Source organism: Podarcis liolepis (genome assembly GCF_965112155.1).
Source record: "Podarcis liolepis genome assembly, chromosome: 12".
NCBI lineage: Eukaryota > Metazoa > Chordata > Lepidosauria > Squamata > Lacertidae > Podarcis > Podarcis liolepis.
In genome coordinates this window covers 1,375,991-1,403,300 of record NC_139563.1, presented here as the reverse complement: position 1 = coordinate 1,403,300, position 27,310 = coordinate 1,375,991, and the positions used below count along the sequence as shown (strand labels likewise).

The 27,310-nt window shown below is 45.0% G+C and overlaps 2 protein-coding genes across 6 annotated transcripts in view; both read right to left on the bottom strand.

Moving 5' to 3' along the window:
* The window catches only part of LOC310689259 (uncharacterized protein), a 163,963-nt gene that overhangs the window by 107,671 nt on the left and 28,982 nt on the right, over nt 1-27,310 (bottom strand). Inside the window, exons 1-2 of one of the 2 annotated variants that reach the window (XM_083466702.1) lie at nt 24,755-25,248; nt 24,473-24,554 (exon numbers count right to left, since the gene is read on the bottom strand). In XM_083466702.1, the coding sequence (XP_083322828.1) occupies nt 24,473-24,554; nt 24,755-25,171 (499 nt within the window). In that variant the 5' untranslated portion in view covers nt 25,172-25,248. Of the gene's footprint in view, nt 1-24,472; nt 24,555-24,754; nt 25,249-27,310 lie in introns of those variants that run through there. The other variant, XM_083466701.1, reaches the window with a different exon arrangement.
* On the bottom strand, nt 7,082-18,208 carry LOC310689272 (uncharacterized protein). 4 transcript variants are annotated; one of them, XM_083466749.1, is made up of 7 exons: nt 17,995-18,208; nt 16,101-16,336; nt 15,095-15,601; nt 14,815-14,890; nt 13,228-13,310; nt 11,085-11,211; nt 7,082-10,628 (listed from the first exon to the last, which is right to left on the bottom strand). In XM_083466749.1, exons 3-7 carry the CDS (start codon nt 15,509-15,511, stop codon nt 8,716-8,718), a joined length of 2,616 nt encoding a protein of 871 aa, XP_083322875.1. In that variant the 5' UTR covers nt 15,512-15,601; nt 16,101-16,336; nt 17,995-18,208; the 3' UTR covers nt 7,082-8,715. The 4 variants fall into 4 exon arrangements, with proteins under 4 accessions (XP_083322875.1, XP_083322877.1, XP_083322878.1 ...); XM_083466751.1 differs by having other exon boundaries at nt 16,190-16,336; XM_083466752.1 differs by lacking the exon at nt 16,101-16,336.

Sequence of the window (27,310 nt, the reverse complement as noted above, 5' to 3'; positions counted from 1 at the left end):
CCATAGGAATAAGCGGGGCCTCGGATGTTCCTAGAAGGAAGGGGGAAAGGAGCCCCCCCCCTTCCGTTCCGTATCAGTCCCCCATTCGGAGATAGATTTGCATTAAAGTTCTGTAAGAACTTGCAAATCTTTTCTCCGCACCCTAAATCTCGGTGAATGGGATGTGTGGCTTTATGCAAACCTGAAAGGGACTTGCAAGCCATGCCTCTTACGGTCATTTGCAAGTATAGCAGTGCAGGTAGCTGCATATAGGGTATTATATAAAGAACACCTCTTGTATTTTGTTGCTAAATTAGTTGTGGCATTCTCAATAGTGTTTTATGCTTTACACCTAGCAGGAAGGTCTAATTGACTGAAAAATGCAGTTGGCTTCCCCCCGCCATTTGTGTGTTCTCAGGTGTCAAGGTAGCTCTTCTGTGGTCTCACACTGACATAGTGCTACAGCAACACATCCTGTCTGTTGAATCCCCTCAGGGCTTTCATTTAACCATGTCGCCTGGCATTCACCATAGCTGGCACAGGTTTGGGCATCTCGTGAGGGAGAGGTCTTCGCCTTGGCCTTTAGCTATGGGATTCTATTATAGGCTGTGGTTTTGCACGCATGGGGGTTGCTCACTTGCACTTAAAGGACCAAAAGGCTAATTGCAGCCTGGATACACTTGCCCAATTCAAACTGAGTCCAATTTGAATTTATCTTGCCCCATGGTTCTCAACTCTTCAAACCAATCTGTTAAAAGAAAACCATTCTTAACAAGGGCAGTTGTCCAAATAAGTCAATTTAACTCTATAAGGGATCATTCCTGCTAAACCAAAGCATACGCACCTTCATGTACCTGGTGTTTTATGGATCCAGAAGCTTGTCCTTGGCAAAACGAGGTTTAACACATTTTAAAATGGATAGGGAAAGTTGGCGGTGGAACAATTAAATGTGGTTACAAGTTGATCTAAACATTGGACTACACAATAGTGTGAGCTATTAGAAAGTATAAAATGCATGAGAATTCTCCATTGGTGTGTAAGCAATAAGACATTAAACATAAAAACAATTACACACAAAAATTGCCCCCCTTTGTGGAAATCACACTGTCAGACACATTTCAACATTCTTACATAATAACACATAATACAAAACAAACTAATTAAATATCAGTTACATATCTTGACACAATTGTGATCTTTTATGCATGTATCTTTTGAATCCTGGAGCACAGTCTTAAGGTTCAAAAGTGAGAAAATGTCCTTGCAATTCAACTCCTCCCCTTAGCCATGAGGAGTTGTTGCTGGTTTTCATCATTGCACATCTGTAGAAGTGATATCCTGTAAGGGGCAGGGTTTTGGGGCTTAAAGACAGTTAGAAAAGGGAGGGGGCAAAAGGCGAAAAGGATGTGATGTCCTTCGGTTTCTGTTGGAAGTTGCAAATAATAAAATCTTAGCGAATTAAGCGTTTCATTCATTCCAATATTATTATCACATTTTCCTATAACTACTGTTATTATCTGCTAAGTTTGTTTGCTTTTCTTCACTTAGTTTTTGTTGTTGTTGTTCTTTTCATATTATAAAATAAAAAATTACTCCACATGTATAGAAAGAGAACTGTAAAAATACAAAGGTTAAAAAATAAAAAGGAAGCAAAAAAAATTAGATTACCAGTTAGATGAAAACAAACTTGACACAAAGACATCAGATTTAGAAAAGAATTATTATTATATATATTATCAAAACCACGCAGATTACTACTAGACTGAAAAAAATGGGAAAACCATGGGGGAAAAACTTTAAATTCACCATGTGCTATTTGATAAAAGAACTTCATGAAACTGACTTTCAACATGTGATGAACATGTCCCCAAAGTAAAACACACACACACAAAATGACCTATGAGGAACCAAAGAAATAAATGCTAAAACACACAATTAATAAGTAACCTGAAGTAATCTGTTTTGGCATTCTAACATCCCAAATGAAAATAAAATAGTGTTTCTTGATGTGACAACATCAACTGTAATGTTAATACGGGAAATGAGTTAATACCAAGAAAATGAATGGCAATTTAAAGTTGTGCAGGTACCTTGCACTAGCCAAAATGACAGAATTAATAAGAAATGCTCAGGCAAAAAGGTAAACAAATACCATTCACCAAACAATGTTTGGTTGTGCTTCGATTAACTTCATAGACATCATGGAGAAACAGATTAAATAAATGAAAACAGATTATTTGTAACTTAAAAAAAAGTGTCAAAGCCATAAAGAGATGGAAGTCACTAATATAGCAGGGGTTCAGACTTGTTTCACAGAACAGAAAGAAAGTTGCTGTGGGAGGAAAAAGGGACAAACACTTTGTTATCGGGGTTCACATATCCTGTTAAAAGGGAAAATTATTTCATGTGAGAAGCCTGTCAGGAAATGCTGTTCCTAAAATTCCCATTGAGGGGGGAATGCTTTGATATTTACCTGTGAAAAGAATTTGGCATGTTAAGATTTGGAACTTGGAAAGCTCTTGACTTTTGATGGGCTAGTTGTTGCTTTGTTTTGTTTTGTTTTTTAGCCTTTTGTCTTAAGTAGCCCCTGGAGCAAAGACAGATTAAGGGTGATTTCCCTCAATGGTTCCTCAATGGTTCCAAGCTTTCTTTTCTTTTCTTTTCTTTTTTGGAAGAAACCTCCTCTCCCCCCTTACAGTTCCCCCCTTCCTCTCTCTCTCTTCTTTAGCTGATCTAGCCTCTGTGCATGTGCAGAGTTCATGTCTCAGCAAACCTTTTATACTATTGAAAATGTTGCATCCTTTGGCTAAATTACCATTTGAATAAGGGAAAGGAAGGGTAAGGAGTAGATTTTGAAAACAGGGTTTGATTTTAAACAAAAAAGAGAAACTCAGCAATTTAAGTATTCACCAAAGCTAGCAATTTCAGCCCAAGCAAACTGAGACTGCTTCCTTTATGTACAGGAAAGGGCTAATATCCCTCTGGCCATTCGCGGAACAATCAACCGCTCTCTTATTTATGAGTAAAAATGGCCAGAGTTAGAATTCATAGGATTTTTTTTTTTTTTAACATTCTCAGCCATTTCAGCCTTACCATTTGCAGACAAAAAAAAAATTATTATTATTATTAATATTATTATTTCCTGCCCCTTATTTACAGGAATGGTCAAGGCTAATTCTACTTGATTATTCATTTGTATGTGCTTAAACTTTGAGTAGACTTTTAAGTCTGATTTTTAAATAGTAGACAAAATGATAAACACTGTAATCACTCAAATGCTTGATATTACCAGTTGGGCTTCACCTCACACCTTTTAAAACTAAAGAGCAAAGCTAGGCTGAATTTCAACTCCATTACCACACCAGAATTTAAGAATTACCCTCCAATGCTTGCAGACACATGGTCTTCCACACAGCCACAAATTGGGAGAGTTGAAAGGGACCCTGGGGTCATCTAGTCCAACCCTCCAAAATATAGGGTTCACAGCAAGATTTCGCAGCAAGATTTGTACTACCAAAGAGGCATACACATTTAAGTACAGATTTACAGCTGGAAAAGGAAACATCTATACTCCTGAGAGGATCTCTTATAAAGCACAGTTAAAGCAGCCCTAGATTTGATTTTTTTTTTTTAAAGGGAGTACACAAGTGTTGCCCCCCTTCCCTCTTTGCAGTTTCCTTTAAAGGAAGCTTACTCAGGAGTAAATTTACCTGGCACAGAAGTAAGAAGGGAGAAAACAACTGAAAGAGGCAGAGTGAAACAAGGGGGAGGGGGGGCATTTTCTAACAAAAGAGGCCATGAAGTCTTATAGAGACTGATATCAGGAGCCTTACAATAACTCTTCTGTCCAACCAAATCAAAGTTAAAACTGGACTCAAATATTTTTTCTTAGAATGAACACCATACTTTTATAGGCATACGCTTAATGAAATACATACACTGCATTTTAGCTTGAGAGAGCAGTTGTGCTCAACTAGGCTTTTGCAGCAGAAACATTTGGTTAACTTCTTCCAGAATAGACTGGAGCAGAGGTGTACTCACGAACTCAAAAGTTACCAGAAAACATTTACCATTAGAGTTAAAATCACCCTCCTCACTTAAAACTAGAAGAAAGAGGTGGGGTAATCCCCCTTTCAGAACACAAGTAGCACGTATACAGGATTTCACCACTTGGGAGGGAAACTCTCTTTTAGAGCCTCTCTCAAATAACAAACATTTGCACACTCCATTCTCCATTTTGTTTTGTTTAAGATCGATAAGGCGCAACATGGCTTCCTTAGATTTAAATTTTGAAGCAAGCTTGCAGTTTAAACTATGCACACTTAAGAAAGGCAGTCTGCCAGAGACAGAAGGAACAGACAACACACATAACAGACAACATGTAAACATACATATTCTCATATATGTATTAACAGACAACACACATAACAGACAACATGTAAACATGTAAACATATATATTCTCATCCTTTAGTTGGTTATTGCAAGGAGTTGGGCCACTACCTTTGGCTTCATTAAGTGAAATTAGTAGGAAGGTCCCACATGGTTTTATGAGCCTCCTTGCCTCTTCAAACACACCACCAGTTAATCAAACTGGTAGGGCTCACAACGCTTGGTTGACTGGGTACCCCTTTATAGATGCATGCGTTGCTGTTGTTGCTTTTTTTTTTTTTTGCTTTTTCCTTTTTGGGGGGGTGTCTGGGATAGAGAAGGGGGAAAGAGAGGGGCTGATTAGGATTGGTATGTCTAGGGGTTTGGTATGCTTAGTACAGGGACGTATAGTAAAGAGGAGAAGGGGCTTCTAGTTGCCTGGCAACTTCCTTAGTGGGTTTTAGAGAGCTCTAGCTATCCGGTTCCTTGCGTTCCATTTCCTATTTCCTTATTTCCTTATTTCCTATAACCTGGGGTCTCTTTCCACTCTGCCGGTCCTGCCCAATTCCTCATGGGCTATCCCTCCTGGCAACCTCCTACCTATCGTCACATCTCAGGAAAAGGGGCCCTACTGGACGCCCGCGCCATGCGGTGCCAGATCGGGTGGTCCCTGGATAGAATTTCGGGTCGAAAATCCCCCTTGCTTTTGGAAGCGAGCTTACAGTACACGTGGTATGTAGCTCGACCAGTGCGGCTGGGATTAGGATAGAAAGCAAGACCACTTCCTGCCCCCTAGCAAGGACGCTCGGGAAGTTCGGAAAGAGAGCTCCAACCCCTTGCTTTCAACTGGGATGCCCGTTGCAGAGAGTCGGCTATCTTTCAAGTCGGGTCTCTCCGTCTTACTTTCGGGCTCCCAATTGGTGCGGCTGGCTGGAGATTTTAAGGAAAAGGGATAGAGCTCAGAACCCCCCTTTCGGGTTGAGCAGCGGTCCACGGTCTCTCTCACTAACCGGACCAAGAGAAAGGCAAGAAGGAGCGATAGAGAGGAGGGCAGAGAATTCAGTTGCCAGGAGATTCCACCCCCTTCCCACCAGTGCACTGGATTTTCCTTTTTCCTTATACTCACGCGTCTTCTATGATGATCCCGGGATCGATGAATAAGCCGGCTGGATCCCTCTTTTGCTCCCCGGCTGAACTCCTAGGGCTTTCGATTACCGCCCAGAAGATGGCTGGGGGTCCAAAAGGATCTTCCCAGGCAAAATGGCCTGGAGCCGGCTGAAGATTTCGGGGCCCCCAGTCAGCAGCTCGGGAGAACCGCAAGCCCCACGTTGCGGCGCCAACTGTTACGGAAAAATCTGGGTGCGGGGTTACTCTGCCACCCAGCTCATCGGACTAAGTCCGTGGGTCCCTGCGGAAGAAAATGAGCTCAGCCGGACACAGGAGCAAACTGCAGAAGGTCCAAGTTTATTGCGCAACAGGTTCAAGGCGAGATTGAACCCCGAGAAAGGGGTGACATGAACTTTTGAAATTTCCCTCCATATCCCAGAATACAGTGCATGAAACGTCACGAATACATTATGGGAAGGTTGGGTTTCACAAGTTACATCATGAATATACTTTACACGTCATGAATACATTATGAAAAGGTGGGATTACATTAATTAGCATTTTCGGATGAGGGAGGGGGGATATGCGGAGCGGGAAATATACATAGATACACATTTATTGAGTACCGGTGGTGGCAAGACAATGGGTCAGAGATATGCATCGTCTGCCACCTAATATTGCCTAGAGGGAAGGTTTGGCAAATTAAGAAGTTCCTGCGTACGTGACCTGCCGCTTCGGGGATTATGGAAGTAGGGATAGCATCATGGAGTCCACGGGGAACTGAGTTGAATGACACTGAGAGCGAAGAAATTGGAGTTACGGTTGATTTTATATCAATTTTTAAAGATTTCAATGATTTCAAACCCATTCTGTACTATAGGGCAAAAGCAGAAACAGAATGGATACATTGTAACAGGAGGTCTGTGATTGGCTAAAGCGGGGCCATAGGAATAAGCGGGGCCTCGGATGTTCCTAGAAGGAAGGGGGAAAGGAGCCCCCCCCCTTCCGTTCCGTATCAATGCATAAATGTTCTCAGGGCACAGCTGATCTCAATGCCAGTGACACAGCATCAGAGGAAAAACTGAGTTAAGCAGCACTGTAACTGTAGGGCTAAGTATCCCCATTTGTTTGCTGAATCCGTTGAAATTCTAACAAGGGCATAGTGAAATCACTGTGTGCGAGGAGCTAAATCTAGTTTTTAAAAAAAGCCTCAGAACTCCATCCTAGGGGCAATAACGCTTTAGAAACTTAAGTTTTCAGCTCTGCCCCAGCAGGAATATCTTGAGGAGCCAGAAGCTTAGATGAGATCCCCATTTTAGAGTTCACAGGAGAGCCATCTTAGAATCAACAAGGTAGGTGTCTCTCACTGCAAGCTTCAGTTTTTTGGTAGGGGAAGGAAGAATGGCATATAAGCTATGGATTCAGCTCTAAGTTTCGTTCTTCAGTTAGAACTAGTTCAGCTTTTCAAAACCAGAGTGTAAATTATTCCCCACTTAACCAAGACCCACATTCCTCTCTGCTGTCTACTCGAAAAGTAGGACTTGGAACGTGCTTTCGTCTCCCTGACCAAAATGCCCAGAGTGATCCTGCGTTGGAGAATGAAATCAAGGAAGCATCCAAAAGAGTGAGGGCGGAAGGAAATTTAATGAATTTTTTGACATACAACAAAAGGCAGACTAGTCTACATGTCAGGCAGCAGAGGAAACAGCCCCTACAGCAGGTTGCCAGGAACAGACAATGAAAAGTCCTTACCACCTGCTTTTTATTCAATATTTACAGACAGAGGCTTGGAACGCAGCCTCTGGGACTAATGGTGTTGTCCTGGGTGATTCTCCACTCCCTGGAAGCCAGTGTGGTGTAGTGGTTAAGAGCGGTAGTCTTGTAATCTGGTGAACCGGGTTCGTGTCACCGCTCCTCCACATGCAGCTGCTGGGTGACTTTGGGCCAGTCACACTTCTCTGAAGTCACTCAGCCCCACTCACCTCACAGAGTGTTTGTTGTGGGGGAGGAAGGGAAAGGAGAATGTTAGAAGCTTTGAGACTCCTTCGGGTAGTGATAAAGCGAGATATCAAATCCAAACTCTTCTTCTTCTTCCCTTTTTCTCCCTCATTTGTCACCTTCTCCCCTACGGGTGGCGCTGAGGGCCCTTTGCTCTACAGTGGTACCTCAGGTTTAGAATTTAATTTGTTCTGGAGGTCTGTTCTTAACCTGAAACTGTTCTTAACCTGAACCACCACTTTAGCTAATGGGGTCTCCTGCTGCTGCCGCGCCGCCGGAGCACAATTTCTGTTCTCAATCTGAAGCAAAGTTCTTATCCTGAGGTACTATTTCTGGGTTAGCAGAGTCTGTAACCTGAAGTGTATGTAACCCGAGGTACCACTGTACTTTCAAGGCTTGCCGGGGTCTGGGAGAGGGAGGTCTAGAAAGCTTTCTAAAGACACTGTGTCTGTCAGCTATTGCCCTCCTGGTGATTCCTCTTCCTCCATCTCATGTCCCCTTATTTCCCAGCTTTCCCCCTCATCTGCCTCTGAGCTGTGACCTCCCTCAAACCCCTGTTGTAATTCTGAACTGTCTTCTTCTCTGGAAAGGTCAGGCTGGGGAGGTGGTCTCCACCATTCCTCCTCTGCCCAGTCCCTAACACCATGGAACAGGAACAAAAAACAAGCCAACCAGAATGGGTGCAGAGGAGGGTGACCAAGACGTTCAAGGGTCTGGAAACCAAGCCTTATGAGGAATGGTCAGCCTAGAAAAGAAGACACTGAGAAGAGATATAATAGCCATCTTCAAATATCTCAAGGGCTGTCTCATAGAAGAGGGGAGAAGAGGAAGAAAGCCTTTTTTGTTCTGCTCTGGAAGATAGGACCTGAAGCAATGGATGCAATTTGCAAGAAAAGAGAATCAGACTAAACATCAGGAAGAACCTTCCACGGGTGAGAGCTATTCAACGGTGGAACAGGCTGCCTCAGAAGGAGGTGGGTTCTCCTTCCATGGAGGTTTTTAAGCAGAGGTTGCATGCTCATCTGCCATAGTGTAGATTCCTGCATTCCAGGTGGGTGAACTAGACAACACACAGAGTCCTCTCAAATGCTACAACTCCATAATTCTGAGACTCTATGATTCTCCTCAATGTGAGTTTCTTGATGCAAAGTGAAATTGGAGCTACAGCTGAAGCTCATTTCACATTACAAGCATTTCCATGATTTCCAACATATGAATTCTTTGACGGTGAGTGGGTAAAGCTCTTTCTACATTCCAAAACTTATATGGTTTCTCCCCACGGTAAGTTAATTGATGAGAAGTGAGACTGGCCCTCTGATTGAAGCTCTTCCACATTCCAAGGACCAATATGGTTCCTTCTCATATGAATTCTTTGATGGTACATAAGACTGGCTCTCTGAGTGAAGCTCTTTCCACATTCCAGGCACTGATACGGTTTCTCCCCTGTATGAATTCTTTGATGGGAAGTCAGACTATCTTTCCGAGTGAAGTTCTTTCCACATTCCAAACAAGGATAGGGATTCTCCCCAGTGTGTATTATTTGGTGGGAAGTGAGCATATTTTTCCAGCTGAACCTCTTTCCACACTCCAAGCACTCATATGGTTTCTCTCCTGTATGTATTCTTTCATGGTACATGAGACCAGCTCTGTGAGTGAACCTCTTTCCACACTGCAAGCACTCATATGGTTTCTCTCCTGTATGAATTCTGTGATGGGAAGTGAGCTCGCTCTTCTGACGGAAACTCTTTCCACATTCCAGGCAAAGATAGGGTTTTCCCCCTGTATGAACCTTTTGATGAGAAGTGAGAATATTCTTCCCATAGAACTCCTTCCCACATTCCAAGCACTGATAAGGTTTCTCTCCTGTATGAATTCTTTGATGGGAAGTCAGACTATCCTTCCGATTGAAGCTCTTCCCACATTCCAAGCATGGATAGGGATTCTCCCCTGTGTGAATTATCTTGTGGGAAGTGAGCATATTCTTCCAGCTGAACCTCTTTCCACATTCCAAGCACTCATATGGTTTCTCCCCTGTATGAATTCTTTGATGGGACATGAGACCAGCTTTGTGAGCGAAGTTCTTTCCACATTCCAAGCACTTATACGGTTTCTCCCCTGTATGAATTCTTTTATGGGACATGAGAGCGGCCCTCTGGGTGAAGCTCTTTCCACATTCTAAGCAGTGATATGGTTTATCCCCTGTATGAATCCTTTGATGGAGAGTGAGACTATCCTTGCGACTGAAGCTCTTTCCACATTCCAAGCACTGATAGGGATTCTCCCCTGTGTGAATTATTTGGTGCGAAGTGAGCATATTCTTCCAACTGAACTTTTTTCCACACTCCAAGCACTCATATGGTTTCTCCCCTGTATGGAATCTTTGATGGTACACGAGGCCAGCTCTGTGAGTGAAGCTCTTTCCACATTCCATGCACTCATATGGTTTCTCCCCTGTATGAGTTCTTTGATGGGAAGTGAGCTCACTCTTCTGACGGAAACTCTTTCCACATTCCAAGCACTGATAGGGTTTATCCGCTGTATGGATTTTTTCATGAGAAGTGAGCATATTCTTCCCATAGAACCCCTTACCACATTTTAAGCACTGATATGGTTTCTCCCCTGTATGAATTCTTTGATGGGAAGTGAGACTATCCTTCTGACGGAAGCTCTTTCCACATTCTAAGCACGTATAGGGTTTCTCCCCGGTATGAATTCTTTGATGGAAAGTTAGACTTTGCTTCCGACTGAAGCTCTTTCCACATACCATGCACTGATACGGTTTCTCCCCTGTATGAATTCTTTGATGGAAAGTGAAAGCATCCTTTCGACTGAAGTTCTTTCCACATTCCAAACACTGATAGGGTTTTTCCCCTGTATGAATTTTTTGGTGGGAGGTGAAACTTCTCTTCCAGCTGAAACTCTTTCCACATTCTTGGCACTGATATGGTTTCTCTGTGCTGTGAGTTATTTGATGAGAAGTGAGGTTGGATTTCCGACAGAAGTTCTTTCCACATTCCAAACACTGATATTGTTTCTTCCCCAAGAGATTTGTTAGATTGGAAGTTGAGTGGGAGCTCTGACTGAATCTCTTTCCAGACCCTGAATATTTAAGCAGCTTCTCCTGTGTGTGGATTCTGTTGGGGTCTTCCTCATTCGTTTGCAATTCTTCAGCACCTGCAATCAAGAGAGAAATTCATTAGAGCTTCAGGAAGAAATGCAGCTCTTAAATATTGGAACAACAAAGATAAAAAAGCCAGGATCTTCTCTTTTACTTCTTTTGTTGAGCCGAAACATCTCCAATCTCATCTCATTCGTCAAACAAAAATGGACACAACAAAAACAAATCACCTGACTGAAGTTTCTTCAACTTCCCAAACAACTTCCCAAACATCTTTAAAAGCTACATTTTTAAAGGCTTGGACAGTTCAGTCCAGCCAGATCATGGTTTAAAAAGGCATTACTGAAGGAAGAATATTTGCAGACCAAACAGCAGATAGCCCCACATCCAACGTGAGCTGCAAGAGGCTTAGAATCCCAGATGCAAGAAGCAGCGTTGTTGAAATACATCAAGATATAGGTTTGTCACATAGAATTTCAAAACAGATATCACAATCCAACAGGGAGCCTTACCAAGCGAGTCCATGACCCCACGATTCTCCTCCATGACTTCCTTATGCAGAGCTCTCTGGTCAGGATCCAGCAACGCCCATTCATCGTCTGTGAAATGAACAGCTACATCTTCAAAGCACACTGGACCCTAAAAGGAAAAGGAAAGTATCTTCCTCTTAGCATAAAGATCACCTACTACACAGGTAATGACTGACCAGTGAGAGTGCTATCAATACCAAGAAAGGTCCTAGAACAGAGAATGAAACAGTCAGTCTGTGAGCTCTTAGAAAAGGCAGATTAAAATAAATAAAAAGAAACCCATTAAAAAGAAGAGTCTTTTTAAATATCTTCTAAAAGAATTGTTTTAATTTATTTCGGCTACGGCAGACCAACATGGCTACCTACTTAAACCACTGATCTAGGGCAGTGATGGCAAACCTTTTAGAGACCGAGTGCCCAAACTGCAACCCAAAACCCACTTACTTATCACAAAGTGGCAACATGGCAATTAACCTGTATATCTCATTTTTTCTGTGTGTTTCACGTTTCTTCTTTATGACTGCTGTTGCAATAAATAATCCTTCATAAAAGTTATTGCATTACATGCTTCATTAAATTATATTTTCATTGATATATAGTTTTATGGTATAACTCAGTGCTTTTTTTCTTAATGATTCCATGACATTGCTCTGTGGCTTTCTACATGTTAACTGCGTTGTTGTTTTAATGGCATTTTTTATCGTGTCTTTAAATCAGTGTTTCCCAACCACTGTTCCGCGGCACACTAGTGTGCCGTGAGATGTTGCCTGGTGTGCCGCGGGAAAAATTAAAAAATTCGAAAGATAGCTTCATATCCGGAGAGGCGGCCTTCAGGCGAGTTTTAATTTTAATTTTCCTTCTCCCACTTAATGCCCCACGCTCGCCCGAGCAGCTTGCAGTCCTCGGTAACCACGGCAACCCGAGGGAGGGGAGGGAACAGGGAAGTCGAGGGCGGCGGCGAGCCGCAATGACGTCAGTGGGCCGCGCCGTCGCGCCCTGGCACGGTGTGAGAGCCCCGGCTAGTGGCGCGAGCTTCGGAATAAGTGGGATCCGCGTGCGCGAGACCGAGATCGCGGGTAAGGAGCTCAGCCCTGGGCAGGAGGAAGCGGGGCCGCGCGTGCGGGCCACATCCCCACAGAGAGCGAGCCTCCCCCGGCCCACCACTCCGGGCAGGTCAACTCGCATGAGGGGGCGGCGATGGCGACGGCCGGCAGCTTGCCTGCAATGCGATCCCTCGAGCAGGCGAGGAGCCCGGAGGCTACCAGATGCGAGTCCTCTTTCCCACCCTGCTCGGGAGTCCAGAGCACTTGGTCGCATTCAGGATCTAGAGTGGGGAAGCGGGGCTTGTGTCTGGGCTGGACACATTGGGCTGCCTGTGCCGCTCGACCTGCGGGGAGAAATCAGGGTGGGAGTCACGACCGTGAGGCAGGGCTGCCAAGTGTGGCAGAAGAGGACACGGCCGTCGCACCTGTCCTTAGGTAGGAGCTTCTTCCGTGTCGAGCTGCTGCCCTAAAGTCTTGGCTTTTTTCTTGGCTTTTTGGCGGTTGGCACAGAAGGAAGGCAAGGGGGAGGGGAAAAAATTGAAACTTACACTTTCGTGCGTCCCTCCCGGCGTGACACTGCGCGCTGACGTCACGGGGCTGTAATGGTGGTGTGCCTCGAGATTTTTTTCATGAAACAAGTGTGCCTTTGCCCAAAAAAGGTTGGGAAACACTGCTTTAAATGATGGGTATTCATCTTTGTATAAATGGGTGGAACTCCACATAGTGGATTTCAAATCACAAATATGTCTGCAAAAGCATTCCTGTTGCCAGAGGGAAGGATCCCCTCTTTACTCTCCCTGTGTACTGCTGTGGGCTGGAACTCTCCTGATGCGCAAAAGCAAAGTTCAGGGGGCGCATGGGGGCACGGAGAGCAGGAGGAAAGTGGGAAGAAGCCCACTGTGCAACTGATGAGGCTGATGAGGTGAATCCTGGCAACTTTTTCCTATGGTTTCTTACCAGCTTCCCAACATATAGCAGCATTCCACCATCAATACAGCAATAAGACAGAGCAGAAGAGAGAGATTTCCTCGGCCTCAGAGGAACCCTGACTGCTCCTTTCCCCACAATGCTCCTTCCCTTACCTCATCTGGTTCTACAGCCACTGCTTCCTCTCCGCTACCATGGAAAGATGGATGAAGAGGTCTTGCTGGCATCCTTCTGTCACCTGCAAGAAATAAAGGGAGGTGGGAGACCATGAGTGCATGCTTTCCTCAGAGGCGAATTAGTGCATCTCTAACCACAGACGGACCAAAGAAATAATAATAATTTTCATTTATACCCCGCCCTCCCCAGCCAAGGCTGGGCTCAGGGCGGCTAACAAGCAATAATAAAAACAAGTTGAATGAATACAACTTAAAAACAAAATTTAAATACAACATTACAACGGCTACCTATCTGTAATTAAAATATTGAAACATTAAAATATTAAAATGCAGCATCATCACTGGATGAGAAAAGGGAAAAGGAAAAAGAAAGAGAGGGAGGGAGGGAATCAAACTGGCTCCAAGCCAAAGGCCAGGCGGAACAACTCTGTCTCACAGGCCCTGCGGAAAGAAATCAGATCCTGCAGGGCCCTGGTCTCATGAGACAAGCATTTCCACCAGGCCAGAGCCAGTGTTGAAAAAGCCCTGGCTCTGGTTGAAGCCAATCTAACTTCCTTAGGGCCTGGGACCACTAGGGTGTTGCTATTTATGGACCTTGAGGCTCTCCGTGGGGCATACCGGGAGAGGTGGTCCCGTAGGTACGAGGGTCCTAGGCCGTGAAGGGCTTTCAAGGTCAAAACCAGCACCTTAAATCCGACCCTGTACTCCACCGGGAGCCAGTGCAGCTGGAAAAGCACTGGGTGCTTTTAGTAGTAAAAGGTAAAGGCAAAGGACCCCTGGACGGTTAAGTCCAGTCAAAGGGGACTATGGGGTGAAGCGCTCATCTCACTGCAGGCTGAGGGAGCCGGCATTTGTCCTCAGACAGCTTTCCAGGTCATGTGGCAAGCAGGACTAAACTGCTTCTGGCGCAACACGACACCGTGGCAGAAGCCAGAGCGCACGGAAACACCGTTTACCTTCCTGCTGCAGCGGCACCTATTTACAGTGGTACCTCGGGTTAAGAAGTTTATTTTAACCCAGTAAAGCTCTTATTCTTTCACTTAAAAACTCTGCATTATTAATTTACTCTGTGCGTCATTCTTAACCTGAAACAGTTCTTAACCTGAAGCACCACTTTAACTAATGGGGCCTCCCGCTGCCGCTGCGCCGCCAGAGCACGATTTCTGTTCTCATCCTGAAGCAAAGTTCTTAACCCAAGGTACTATTTCTGGGTTAGCAGAGTCTGTAACCTGAAGTATCTGTAACCCAAGGTACCACTGTATCTACTTCCACTGGTGTGCTTTTGAACTTCTAGGTTGGCAGAAGTTGGGACAGAGCAATGGGAGCTCACTCTGTCACGGGGATTTGAACTGCTGACCTTGATGTCGGCAAGTCCAAGAGGAGGCTCAGTGGTTTAGACCACAGTGCCACCTGCTGAGTACATGCACAATGTTTGTACCCATTTTATATATTTATATTTTATATAAATATTTTATATTTTAATCTAAGAAGATTAAAAGAACCCGCAGATTAGTTTCAAAATCCACAGAATGTGACCAAATGGAGAAAAAGCTCCTTCCTCCTTACCCATTGGCCTCTCTCTGGTGTCAAATGGAATCCTCTCAAAGGAATCCAGGTCCATTTCTGCAAACAGATCCTTTTCCTGAAAGAGCAACAAGGATTCAAAACAGAATGGGGAGAAGGATTCAGAAAGGATTGACAGCGGCAAATACTTTATGGTATAAGAGATCATTCCTAGGCTGTTCCCCCCCCCAAAAAAATATATGGACCTTTAGGAGAGAATTTGGGGATACTCTCCCTCCTGTTTGGAGCCCCTTGGGAGTATCCAGAGGAAAGTCTCTCTCACCTGCTTTCTCTCTGCCTGCTTCCTCTCCTCTGCCTGACTCAGGAGGAATCCTTCGGCCAGGGCCACCGCCTGGGAACTGGTCTCCGCTCCACATTCCCTCACCCAGTTCTCCATCTCTGGCGGAAGGACAGCCAGGAACTGCTCCAAGATCACCAGGTCCAGCATCTCAGCTTTTGTGCGCTTTTCTGGCTTCAGCCACCGACAGTCAAGGTTGTAGAGTCGGCTGCAAACCTCTCGGGGTCCTTTGGCCTCCTGGTAGCACAACTGCCTGAACTGCTTGCTCTTCATATCTGAGCAAACGGTGTCCTCCTCCCCCAGGATCTTCTTTACAGAGTTTTCCAAAAATGCCCCACTGCTCTCGGTTTTGATGGCATGGCCTCTTATTGCTTCACTGCCAGCTGAGTCTTGCTCATCCATCTGGGCTCTCAGGAAGTCTCCAAGAGATCAGAAGGAACCCTTGGTCTTCTGTCAAGTTCTGTCTGTCCTTATGAGAGCTGCTAGCAAATCCTACAAAGCAAATATATTGTTCTGTTATAAAATTCATACACTGTCAGGAGAAGATAAGATGTTCCTTGAGCAAGCATGGTTGAGTCTTCCTAAGAACCAGGCCTCTGCTCCACACAGCCCAGACTCTGTGCTTTCTTTAGCAAGCAAACAAACATAAGGAAGAAGTAGGAAAAGCAAGTCTCTAGCCCTCCTAGAAGGAAAGTTACCATGCAAAATGTGCAGGCAACTGAAGGGATTTCTGTGCTATGAATGAGCCTGGCTGCTCCTGCCTTTCAGTATTTTCAGTCTATGAATCCAGTCAGAACGGTAACTGACAAGTGATTCATTTGTACAGAGTGTAATTTGGACCCTAGGCTAGAAAGGGGGTTCCAACCCTGGGGTCCTCAAGAGCTGCTCTCCCTCCCACCACCCCTTGGAATCTCCAACATTCGCAAGATTTCATTTCCCAGAAGGTGGAAGAAGCAACAAGGGGATCATCTATCTTGGATCTGGTCCTCACCAGCAAGGAAGTACTGGGAAACCTGGGAGGACCTGGCCAGAAGAAGGGAAGTAACCGTCTCACTCTGTTCTGCCCTGGTCAGACCACACCTGGAATACTGTGTCCAGTTCTGGGCGCCACAATTTAAGAAGGATGTGGACAAGCTGGAACGTGTGCAGAGGAGGGTGACCAATGTGATCAAGGGTCTGGAAACCAAGCCTTATGAGGAAGGGTTGAGGGAGCCGAGTATGTTTAGCCTGGGAAAAGAGGAGACTGAGAGAGGAGTATGGTCTAAATTTAAACACAAATCATTATCTTCACTTTGAACGCTCCTCTCATGTTCATCCACAGACCAACACTTTATACTGTTTTATTGTTAACATAAGGGGGAAATTACTCTTCCTCATTCAACAAGGGCTCCTGACTAGGAATCTGGCCATGTGTTGATGACTGTTAACTCTGCTCTCTGTTTCCCTTTTTTTCTGGCTTTGTTTAAACCATTTCACAAACCAGGAACTCATGCACCGACCACCAATAATGCACCAGATGTTGTGGATTGGCCTGCAAATTTATTATTCTATTTTTGTGATCTACAAATGAAGCCAAAAGACTCCGTCTATTTGTATCATTTATTACTCCTCTGATCCTTGTTATAAAAGCCAGTAAAAAGGTTATTCCAAAAGGGAAGGGGAAATACAACAGAAAGACCTACACTCCATCTGCAAAGCAGGATCAGACCCCTTTAAAGAGCCCTGGCTTCCTCCAAAGAATCCTGGGAACTGTAGTTTGTTAAGGATGCTGGGAGTTCCTAGGAGATATACCCCATTAAGAGTTTTTTAAGACTTCATTCTTTTTGCCTGGGGACTCTGGGAATTATAGACCAGGCAGAAGAAGCTGGTGGGAGAGGGTCTCCCAGTAACTCTTAGGGGGGCTGCCTCTTTCACCCCCAACCCCACCCCACTTTGCTTCCTTCCCCACAGGGCCTCTTCTGCTACCTTGGAATCATTGAGTGGTGAAACCTCCAGGGCTTCTCAGCGGGGCTTCCTGTTCCGTCTCAGAAGATCCTCTGGGCACCTGAGAGGCTGCATGTCTGAACAGGGACACATGTATCATCCAAGAGTCTGGATCACACCCCTTCTGGTGAATTTTTTTTGGGGGGAGCTATACTTCTAACTGAAGGAAAACAGAGGATTTGCTTGCATCTAAAGGAACTCAGCATCAGAATTGAAGACGAGGCCTGCAGGATCAGGCCAAAGGGGCCCCTACTGAGTCCCCCCTCCTGTTCTTACAGGGGCCGAGCAGGGGCTTCTTCTGGGAAGCGCACCAGCAGGATCCGAGCCCAAGAGCATCTGCCTGTGGTTTCCCGGCAACTGGGATTCAGAAGCATCCCTGCCCCCGACTGAGGCGGGGGCTAGGAGCCCCCCATCGCCCTCTCCTCCTCCATCCTCTTTTTAAAGCCATCTAGGCTCCTGCAAGCGGGAGTTCCACAGGTTAAACTCTGCGCCGCATGAAAAAGCACTTTCTTTTCTCTGCCCTCCACCTTCCACCTGACCGCCTAGCTCAGATTTTCGCCTTTATTTCTTGCTTATATTTTATGTCTGGCTGCCTCCGTCTGGCTACATCAGCCTCTGTTAAGCAACGCGACTGATTCATAAATATTTGCACGCTTTTTCTCCTGATCCAAAGACACCCCCCCCCTTGCAAAGTGGCAAGCAGCGCAGCGATACAAAAGAAGGACAGAGCCGCAGACTCTTCCCAGCCTGGCTCTGCAGAGAGGAAAGGGGGGGGGCAGGACCACCTGCTCTTGGACTTGGATGCCCCCCATGCATGACCTGAACAGCCGCCGCCCCCCATGCATCCCTCGGACCCCCTTTCTCCCCAATGCACCCAAAGGGGAAAGAGAGAAGGGACTCACCGGAGGCGCTTGCACAGGAGGAAAACCCAAGACCCAGCCGGCTCCCCTTTCAGGGCGGACTTTGGGGGGAGGGACTGATGCGCTGGAGGAATTGCCCCCCCCACCCGGAACCGAATTTCCCCTCCTCTCTAGGAAGCCAGCTCCGCTCCTTTTAACCCTTGCAAATCCGAGCGCACCAAGCTCACCCTTCTCTGCGCTTCTCTCTCTCCAAAGCAGATCTGTGCATTGTGCACACTCGGAGGAGGGGCTTCATTTTTTGGGGGGGGGGGCGTCCTGGCTGGGCTCTGAGCTGCCCCCTCCCTTGGCCAGAAACAGGAGGAGCAGCAGCTGGAAGGGGAAAGGGCTCTGCAAGAAGCAGGGAACCCCTTGCTAGAATCTGCAGCTGGCATTTCTCCTTTCACACCCCAAATAATCAAAACCAGACCATATATTAATTCCTAGGGCTTAGGGGTGTTTCTGGTCTCACAGCTGAGATTCACTGTTGAGACCGTGTTCATGGAAGACAATCTTACTCTGCTAGGAGTGATCGCCAAAGGAGAAGACACCCCCCCCCAAAAAAAAAACACACACCCAACAGTATAAATCTAAGTACAGTAACAGGTTCATGGACAGATGGGTATTTTTGGGAATAATCCGTTTAATGATCATGTTCATCCTTAGGCTGCTTTCAACCTGTTGCAATCCTATGAGTATTTGTTGATCACTTTCTTTATTTACTTTCCTGAATCTGAAAGAACAGTAGAAGAGGGTGGGGGTGGGATGGAGAATGCTCAGAGCTCACAGGCTCACCCAGGAAATTCTCTGTGGGTGCCAGGATATCCAACCCACCAGTCGATTTAATCCGTCCTGTGGCAGTATATGTCCCGGGGTAAAATCCTAAAAAGCTCAACAACTTTGGTTGGCCCTCATTTGAAAAAAGTTTAGGCCCCCCTGATCTAAAGTGTTTGCTCCTGCTAAGGCTCTTTTTCACATCATATTTAGGTTTTCTGCTCCACAACAGAACTATAAGCCCGGTTTCCTTTTCAAAAAAAATATTTTTTATTAGATTTTGCATTTTAAACATTAAAATTTCATATCAAATATATATAAAAAATACAATTCCCAAATCCCCCCTTATTTCCCTCAACTTCCTCTTCTGGTTTTTTTTTACATCTTAACTTTTCCTGCCTGCTCTAATATATTTTAATATCAAAATCTTTAACTTAGTTAAAATTGTACTCTTCCCATTTTCACATCCTCATTATATAGTCCCATTATTTATTTTGTTGCTATAAGCCTCTTTCCTGTCAACCCCCAGCACTCTCTCAAAATTCAAAATATTTTTTTTTACTTTTATTTATTTCATGAAATATACCCTGCCTGCTTGTAAAAAAACACAACAATCTCAAGATAAACAAAAAGATTTACAAAAAGATAAAACAAGAAAATAAAATAAAAATCTACAACCATGCTTTAGAACATACAAAAAGCTAAAATACTGGAAAAATTAAAATTCACATCCACTATCTAAGCATCCGGAAATGTGCTCACTGGTCCACAAGGTTGGCAGCCCCTGCCTAATCACAGGGATTTCTCCCTTGTGCCACAGAATATTCTCTCCCTCTCCTCTCCCTTCATGCAACAACCTGCCTGAAGTTTGCCTGTGATATTTGGCTGAATCTTTTTCAGAAACGCCTCAGGTAAATACAAAAACTAGATACACAATAGAACAAACCACCCAGAATCCCAACTAGACTCAAAGATTCTCAAAACTGCCTCCACAGGACACCTAGAGTCCTGTATCCAGTTTGGGGCACCCATGATTTGAGAAGATATGGACAATCTGGAACATGCAGAGGAGAGGAACCAAGGTGATCAAGAGTCTGGAAACCAAGCCTTGTAAGGCACAGTTGAGGGATCCGGATATGCTTGGCCTACAAAAGGAGACTGAGAAGAGATATGATGTCCATCTTCAAATATCTAATAGGCTGTCACATGGAACATGGAAAAAGCCTGTTTTCTCCTGCTCTGGATGGTAGGACCCAATCCAATGGATTCAAGTTACAAGAAAACAGAATACTAAATATCAGAAAGGCCTTTCTGCAGGTAAGATGTATTCAGCTATGTAATGGACTCCATCGGAAGGTGGTGGGTTCTCCTTCCTTTGAGTTTTTGAAGCAGAGGTTGAATAACTATCTGTCATAGTGGAGATTCCAGCATTCAAGGGGGAGGGACTAGATGACCCGCAGAGTCCCTTCAACTCTACAATCCTTTGATTCTCTCCGCTGTGAGTTCTTTGATGGAACATTAGATTGGCATGACGGCTGAAGCCCTTTCCACATTCCAAGCACGGATATGGTTTCTCCCCCATATGGATTCTTTGATGGGAAGCGAGACGTCTCTTGGAATTGAAGCTTTTCCCACATTCTAAGCATTTAAATGGTTTCTCGCCACTGTGAGTCATTTGATGGGAAGTGAGATTGGAACTCTGAATGAAGCTCTTTCCACATTCCAAGCACTGATACGGTTTCTCCCCTGTATGAATCCTTTGATGTGAAGTGAGACTATCCTTCCGGCCGAAGCTTTTTCCACATTCTAAGCACGGATATGGATTTTCTCCTGTATGAATTCTTTGGTGGGAAGTTAACATTTTCTTCCAATTGAACCTCTTTCCACACTCCCAGCAATGATATGGTTTCTCTCCTGTATGATTTCTTTGATGGGAAATGAGACCATCCTTCCTACTGAAGCTTTTTCCACATTCTGTGCACTGATAAGGTTTCTCCCCACTGTGAGTTATTTGATGGGAAGTGAGACCAGACCTTTGACTGAAGGTCTTTCCACATTTCAAGCATTCAAATGGTTTCTCTCCTGTATGAATTCTTTGATGAGACCTGAGACCATCCTTCCGACTGAAGCTTTTTCCACATTCCAAGCACTGAGATGGTTTCTCCCTGGTATGAATTCTTTGATGGGAAGTGAGACTATCTTTTCGACTGAAGCTCTTTCCACATTCCAGACACTGGAATGGTTTCTCCCCTGTATGAATTCTTTGATGGACTGTGAAATGGGCCCTGTTTCTGAAGCTCTTTCCACATGCCAGGCACTGATATGGTTTCTCCCCGGTATGAATTCTTTGATGGGAAGTGAGTCTTTTCTTCCAAATGAAACGCTTCCCACACGCCAAGCACTGATATGGTTTCTCTCCTGTATGAATTCTTTGATGGGAAGTGAGACTTTTTGTCTGACTGAAGCTCTTTCCACATTCTTGGCACTGAAATGGTTTCTCCCTTTTGTGAGTTATTTGATGAGAAGCGAGGTTGGATTCCCGACAGAAGTTCTTTCCACATTCTGAATACTGATAGAGTTTCTTCCCCAAGAGATTTCTTAGATTGGAAGTGGAGTGTGAGCTCTGGCTGAAATTCCCATGTCCCGGATATTTAAATGACTTCTCCTCTATGTGGATTTTGTCGTGCTCTCCCTTATTCTTATTTTCCAATTCATCACCACCTGCAACAAAGAGAGAAACTGATTCTAGTTTCAAGAAGAAATGCAAATTCAAAATATGGGAACCTGAGATTTGAAAAGCCAGACTCTTTTCTCCAATGGATTTTGTTTAGCACAATCATGGAATCCGCACCACCTCCAATGTCATTCATCTCTTTGGTCAAACAAAAATGGAAACAAGCAAAATCAAATAACCTGACAGAGGCTACTCAGACTCAAAAACAAGATTTTAAAAAGCCTGGCCAGTTCACACCAGCCTGATCATGGTTTAAAAAGGCATCAATGGAGGAAGAATATTCAAAGTGGGAAAGAGTAGATAGCACTCCATTCAAGCTGAGCTGTAGCAGGGGAGGGTGTTAGAATCCCATACGCTGTAGGAAGTACATCAAAATATTGGAGGTTCATCATGTACAGATATGTAAAGAATTTCAAAACAGATCTTGTGTTCCAACAGGAGGCCTTACCGAGAGAGTCCATGATCCCACAATTCTCCTCCATTACTTCCTTATGCAAAGCTCTCTGGTCAGCATCCAGCAACACCCACTCCTCTTCTGTGAAACGAACAGCTACATCTTCAAAGCAAACTGAACCCTACAAGAAAAAGAAAAGCATAAAGATTATCTTCCACGCAGGGAAAAGTCCTAGAACAGATGATTAAACAGTCTGGGAGCACTTAGAAAAGGATGTTGTGATTACTAAGCTATAGCATGGGTTTCTCAAAAACAAGACTTGCCAGACAAATCTCATTTCTTTTTTTGACATAATTACAATCTTGGTGGATCAGGGGGATGCTGTGGATGTGGTATATCTTGATTTCAATAAGACTTTTGACAGTGTCCTCCATGGTACTTTTGTGGTGAAGCTGATAACATACGGGCTGGATAAGGTAACTTGTGGATTAGTAGCTCTACAATTATATGATTCTGTGAAATATAAGATGGGGGAAATCTGGCTTACCAGTAGTACCTATGAAAAGGATCTAGGGGGTCTTAGTCAGTGCTTTTTTCTTAAAAAATGTTTAGGGGTACTCTCATTTTCCTACTCATGTTGAAATACTGCCCCTCAATGAGGTCAAACTTAGATTCACAAAATGTTTAGGGGTATGCTTACCCCTGCGTCCCCCCAGAAAAAAGCACTGGTCTTAGTAGACCACGAGCTTAACATGAGATGACTGTGTGATGCAGGAGGAAAAAAAGCTAATAGCATTCTAGGCTGCATCCAACGGAAATCTAGTGTCCAGATCAAGGAAAGTAACAGTCCTGCTCCGTTCTGCCCTGGTCAGACCACACCTGGAATCCTTTGTGCAATTATGGGCACCATAATTTAAGAACGAGATTGACAAGCTGGAATTGGAATGTGTGTGGGGGTGTGTGTGTCTGAAAACCAAGCCTTATGAGGCATTCTTGAAGGAGCTTTATTTGTTTAGCCAGGAAAAAAGGAGACTGAGAAGAGATATGATAACCATCTGCAAATATGTAAATGTCTGTCACGTGGAAAATGGATCGAGGAACAAGAGGGAAGAGGGAACAAGATGGAGGAAGCCTCTTTTCTGTTGTTCTGCACAGTAGGACCAAACCAATGGATCCAAGTTACAAGAAAAAAGCTACATGTTCAGGGAAGTTTTTAATGTGTGACATTTTAATGAATTTTTAATCTTTGTTGGAAGCCACCTAGAGTGGCTGGAGAAACCCAGCCAGATGGGCAGGGTACAAATAATAAATTATTATTATTATTATTATTATTATTATTATTATTATTATTATTGTTATTCTTATTCTTATTATTATTATGCTAAACATGAGGAAGAACTTCCTGCAGGTAAGAACTATTCAGTAGAGGAACCGACTCCCTCAGAAGGTGATGGGTTGCCCTTCCTTGGAGGTTGTTAAGCAGAGCTTGGATGGACATCTGTCATGTTATTTCATTTTGTTGAAATGATTGCATTGCAGGTTGGACTAGATGACCCTTGGGATCCCTTCCAACTCTCCAAGTCTACATTCCTATTGCTCTCTTGTTTCCTGCCTATCAATTATCGTGTTGTTTTAAAGGGATTGTTTAGCTACACAGTTGAGTTATGGATGCTTCTTTTAAGGTCTTCGTGGAATTCTTCATTGCCTTTTAACGATGGGTCTTAATCTAGGTGTGAACAGGTGGAACTCCACATGGTGGTCTTCAAACCATTCCATCTGCACAAGGATTCCTCTCTGCCTCTACTCTCCCATGCGCTGTTCTGGGCGGAGGAGACACTTTCCTGATGCCCTAAAGCCAACTTCAAGGGGTCCCTGGGAGGAAAGTGGGGAAGCCATTGCGCAACGGATGGAGCCGCTTAGCTGAATCCTGACAACGGTTTTGTATGGTTTCTTGACGGCTTCAAAGCCCATATCAGCATTCAACAATTAGAATAAAATACAGTGGTGCCTTGCAAGACGAAAAGAATCCGTTCTGTGATTCTCTTCGTCTAGCAGTTTTTTCGTCTTGCGAAGCAAGCCCATTGAAGGATTAGCTGTGCATTATTCTCAGAATGGCAGTTTCAGCCCTTCTTGACAGCAGCTTTGGCAAAAGCCCAAGGGAGGAGGAGAGAGATTTCTTCAGGCCGAAAGGCAGCCTCGTTTGCCCTCTTTGCCCACAAGGCTCCTTCTTCCTACCTGGTCTGGTTCCACAGCCCCTGCTTCTCCTTCACCACCATGAGGAGATCTTGCCAGTGTCAATGTGTCACCTGTGAGAGACAAAGGAAAGTGGGAAGTCATGAGTTCATGCTTCTCTGAGAGGAGAAATGGTGCCTCTCTCACTTAAGATGGGCTTCAGAAAAAGTCTCCCCTGCGGAATGCATTTCAGTGTTTGTACCCATAATTTAGTTCTGCAAAAATACATCTCTCCTTTTCTGGGCTCTTGGCCCCAAATGTCTTCCCCCCCAAAGAGCAAAGGAACCCACCGATTAGTTTCCAAATCCACAGAATGTGACCAAACAGAGAAAAAGCTCCTTCCTCCTTACCCAGTGTCCTCTCTCTGGTGACCAACAGAGTCTTCTCTGTCTCAGGGGAGTCCAGGCTCCTTTCTGCAAACAGATCCTTTCCCTGATAGAACAATGATTCAAAACAGAGAATGGGGAGCAGGATTACAAAAGGAATAACAGAGGAAAAATTTTGGGGTATCAGATATCATTCCTAGGATGCTCCCCCCCCAAAAAAGGATGGACCATTAGGAGAGCATTTTGGAAATACTCTCTCTCCTGTTCAGAGCCCCTTGACAGCATCCAGGGGGAAGCCTCTCTCACCTGCTTTCTCTCTGCCTGCTTCCTCTCCTCTGCCTGACTCAGGAGGAATCCTTCGGCCAGGGCCACCGCCTGGGAACTGGTCTCCGCTCCACATTCCCTCACCCAGCTCTCCATCTCTGGCGGAAGGACAGCCAGGAACTGCTCCAAGATCACAAGATCCAGCATCTCAGCTTTTGTGTGCCTTTCTGGCTTCAGCCACTGATGGTCAAGGTGGTAGAATCGACCACAAACCTCTCGGGGTCCATCAGTCTCCTGGTGGCACAACTGCCTGAACTGCTGGCTCTGCACATCTGAGTGGAGAATGTCCTCCTCACCCAGAATCTTCTGCATGGAGCTTTCCCAGAATCCCTCACTGCTCCCAGTGTTGATGGCATGGCGTCTTCCTGCTTCTGGGCCAGCTGATTCTTGCTCATCCATCTGGGCTCTCAGGAAGCCTCCAAGATATTAGAAGGAAGCCCTTGTTCGTCTGTCCTAAGCAGAGGCGTCTGCAAATCCTACAAAGCAAATACAGTGGTGCCCCGCAAGACGAATGCCTCGCAAGACGGAAAACTCGCTAGACGAAAGAGTTTTCCGTTTTGGAGGTGCTTCGCAAAACGAATCTCCTATGGGCTTGCTTCGCAAAACGAAAATGTATTGCGAGTTGCTGCGGGTTTCCCCCCCTCCCCCCTTTTTCTAAGCCGCTTATCAGCTGATCCGATAAGCTGATAAACTGCTAAAAGCCGCTAATAGCGCTAATCCGCTAATCCGTCAATGGGCTTGCTTCGCAAGACGAAAAAACTGCTAGACGAAGAGAGTCACAGAATGGATTCTTTTCGTCTTGCAAGGCACCACTGTACATTGTTCTGTTAGTAAAGAGATACATGGCCACAGGAAGAACAAAGTTCCCTGAGCAAGCGTGGATGAGTCTTGCTAAGAAGCAGGGCTGGAATTCATCACAGCCCAGACTCTGAGCCTTCTTCAAGATACGAGCAGACAAAAGGAAGGAGAAGTAAGCCTCCAGCCCTCCTAGAAGGAAAGTTGCCATGCAAAATGTCCAGGCAGGATGATGAATCTGCCTAGCTGCTCCTTTCTTTCAGTATTTTCAGCCAAGGAATGAATCAGAACTGTTATTGGCAAGCGAATCATTCTTACTGGGTTTAATTTGAACACTAGGCCGGATTGCGGGTCCCAACCCTGGAGGCCTCAAGAGTTGCTCTCCCTCTCACTGTATCTTTTGATATATATTAAAGATTTCTTGGTTTACAAAGGTATGTGCAATGTCTCCTTGACTTGGGGTTCCCCCCATGCATGATCTGAACAGCCCCCCAATGCACCCTCCCCTGCAGTCCTGGGCCCCCTTCTCCCCATTGAACCCGAAGCGGGAAGAGAGAGGAGACTCACCAAGGCAGCACTTGCAGAGAGAGACGAAAGCCGGGCTCCCCTTGCAGGAAGGGGCTTTTGCCCTGCCCTCCTCCCGCCCTTCTTCGGGGTCTCTCCGGGAATCCAGCTCAGCCGAGCGCACCGAGCTCCCGCCTCGCTCCTTTCTCCGAAGCAGGAGTCCAGGCGGAGGGAGCCCCGCGCATTGCGCGCACCCGGAGGGGAGGCTTTATTTGGGGGGGACCCTCCTGGCCGGGGGGGGGGGTCCTGAGCTGCTTCCTCCCTTGGCCAGGAACAGGGGAAAGGCTTTGCAAGAAGCAGCAAGAACCCAGGAATGGGAGAGGGGAAGAGGAGGAGGAGGGACAATCCTCTCTGCTATTTAAATAACAATGAAACAAAAGCTCTGCTGGAGAGCATCGATCTATTCCTATGCATGTCCTTGCGAGGATGGACAATGCCTTCCTTTGGTGTGGAAGAGCCTCTGACTTCTGGCTGCAAAAGCTCATCAGTCTCCTCAGGAAGGGACCCTAAGGGTCATCCAGTCCAACCCCTGCAATGCAGGAATCTCAGCTGAGAAAAAAGCACAACAAGAACTCAGGCCGATGTAAGTTTCAATAGTGAGAGTGGTCCCTACTCACAAGTCAATAGTAGTAACAAAAACTAATCCATTAAAATGTATATATTCTGACAAGAATTACAAACTCAAGTAGAGATTACAAACTCAAACTCATAAAGATATGTATAACACAATATTTCATTACAAATATTTTCTCTTTTTCACTTGACAATAATGTTGATCCTTATAATTTATCATCTTGCAGATGGAGACTCAATTTCAATCCCAGAGCAGAAGTCAGAAGTCAGAAACCAGGACAGGGCCCTGTTTCGATGTATTCACCTTCATCAACTAATTTTTAAAGGGTTGTGTAAGTTTGAAGACTTTCAGATAAATATATCCTGTTATTTTCTACGTTTCTCAGGGATAACAACTACATGTGGGTAGATCAACGTGTATCTTGAGCTGTTGTTAGCCATCCTGAGCCCAGCTTCGGCTGGGGAGGGCGGGAAATCAATAAAAAAATATTATTATTATTCTGTGTGTTTTCCAACCTCTGCTTAAAAACCTCCAGGGAAGTAGAGTCCACCCCCTGCCCAGGAAGTGGGCTCCAATGTTCTTACGCTTTGTTAAAAACAAAGTAA

Bases quoted from the DNA above. Each gene is read 5' to 3' on its own strand.
- LOC310689272 (XM_083466749.1), bottom strand. From the start codon at position 15,511: ATGGATGAGCAAGACTCAGCTGGCAGTGAAGCAATAAGAGGCCATGCC. The intron at 14,891-15,094 runs GTGAGAGAGACT...TTGCTCTTTCAG, and splicing joins AGCAGGCAGAGAGAAAGCAG to GAAAAGGATCTGTTTGCAGA. The intron at 13,311-14,814 runs GTAAGGAGGAAG...TATTTCTTGCAG, and splicing joins CACCAGAGAGAGGCCAATGG to GTGACAGAAGGATGCCAGCA.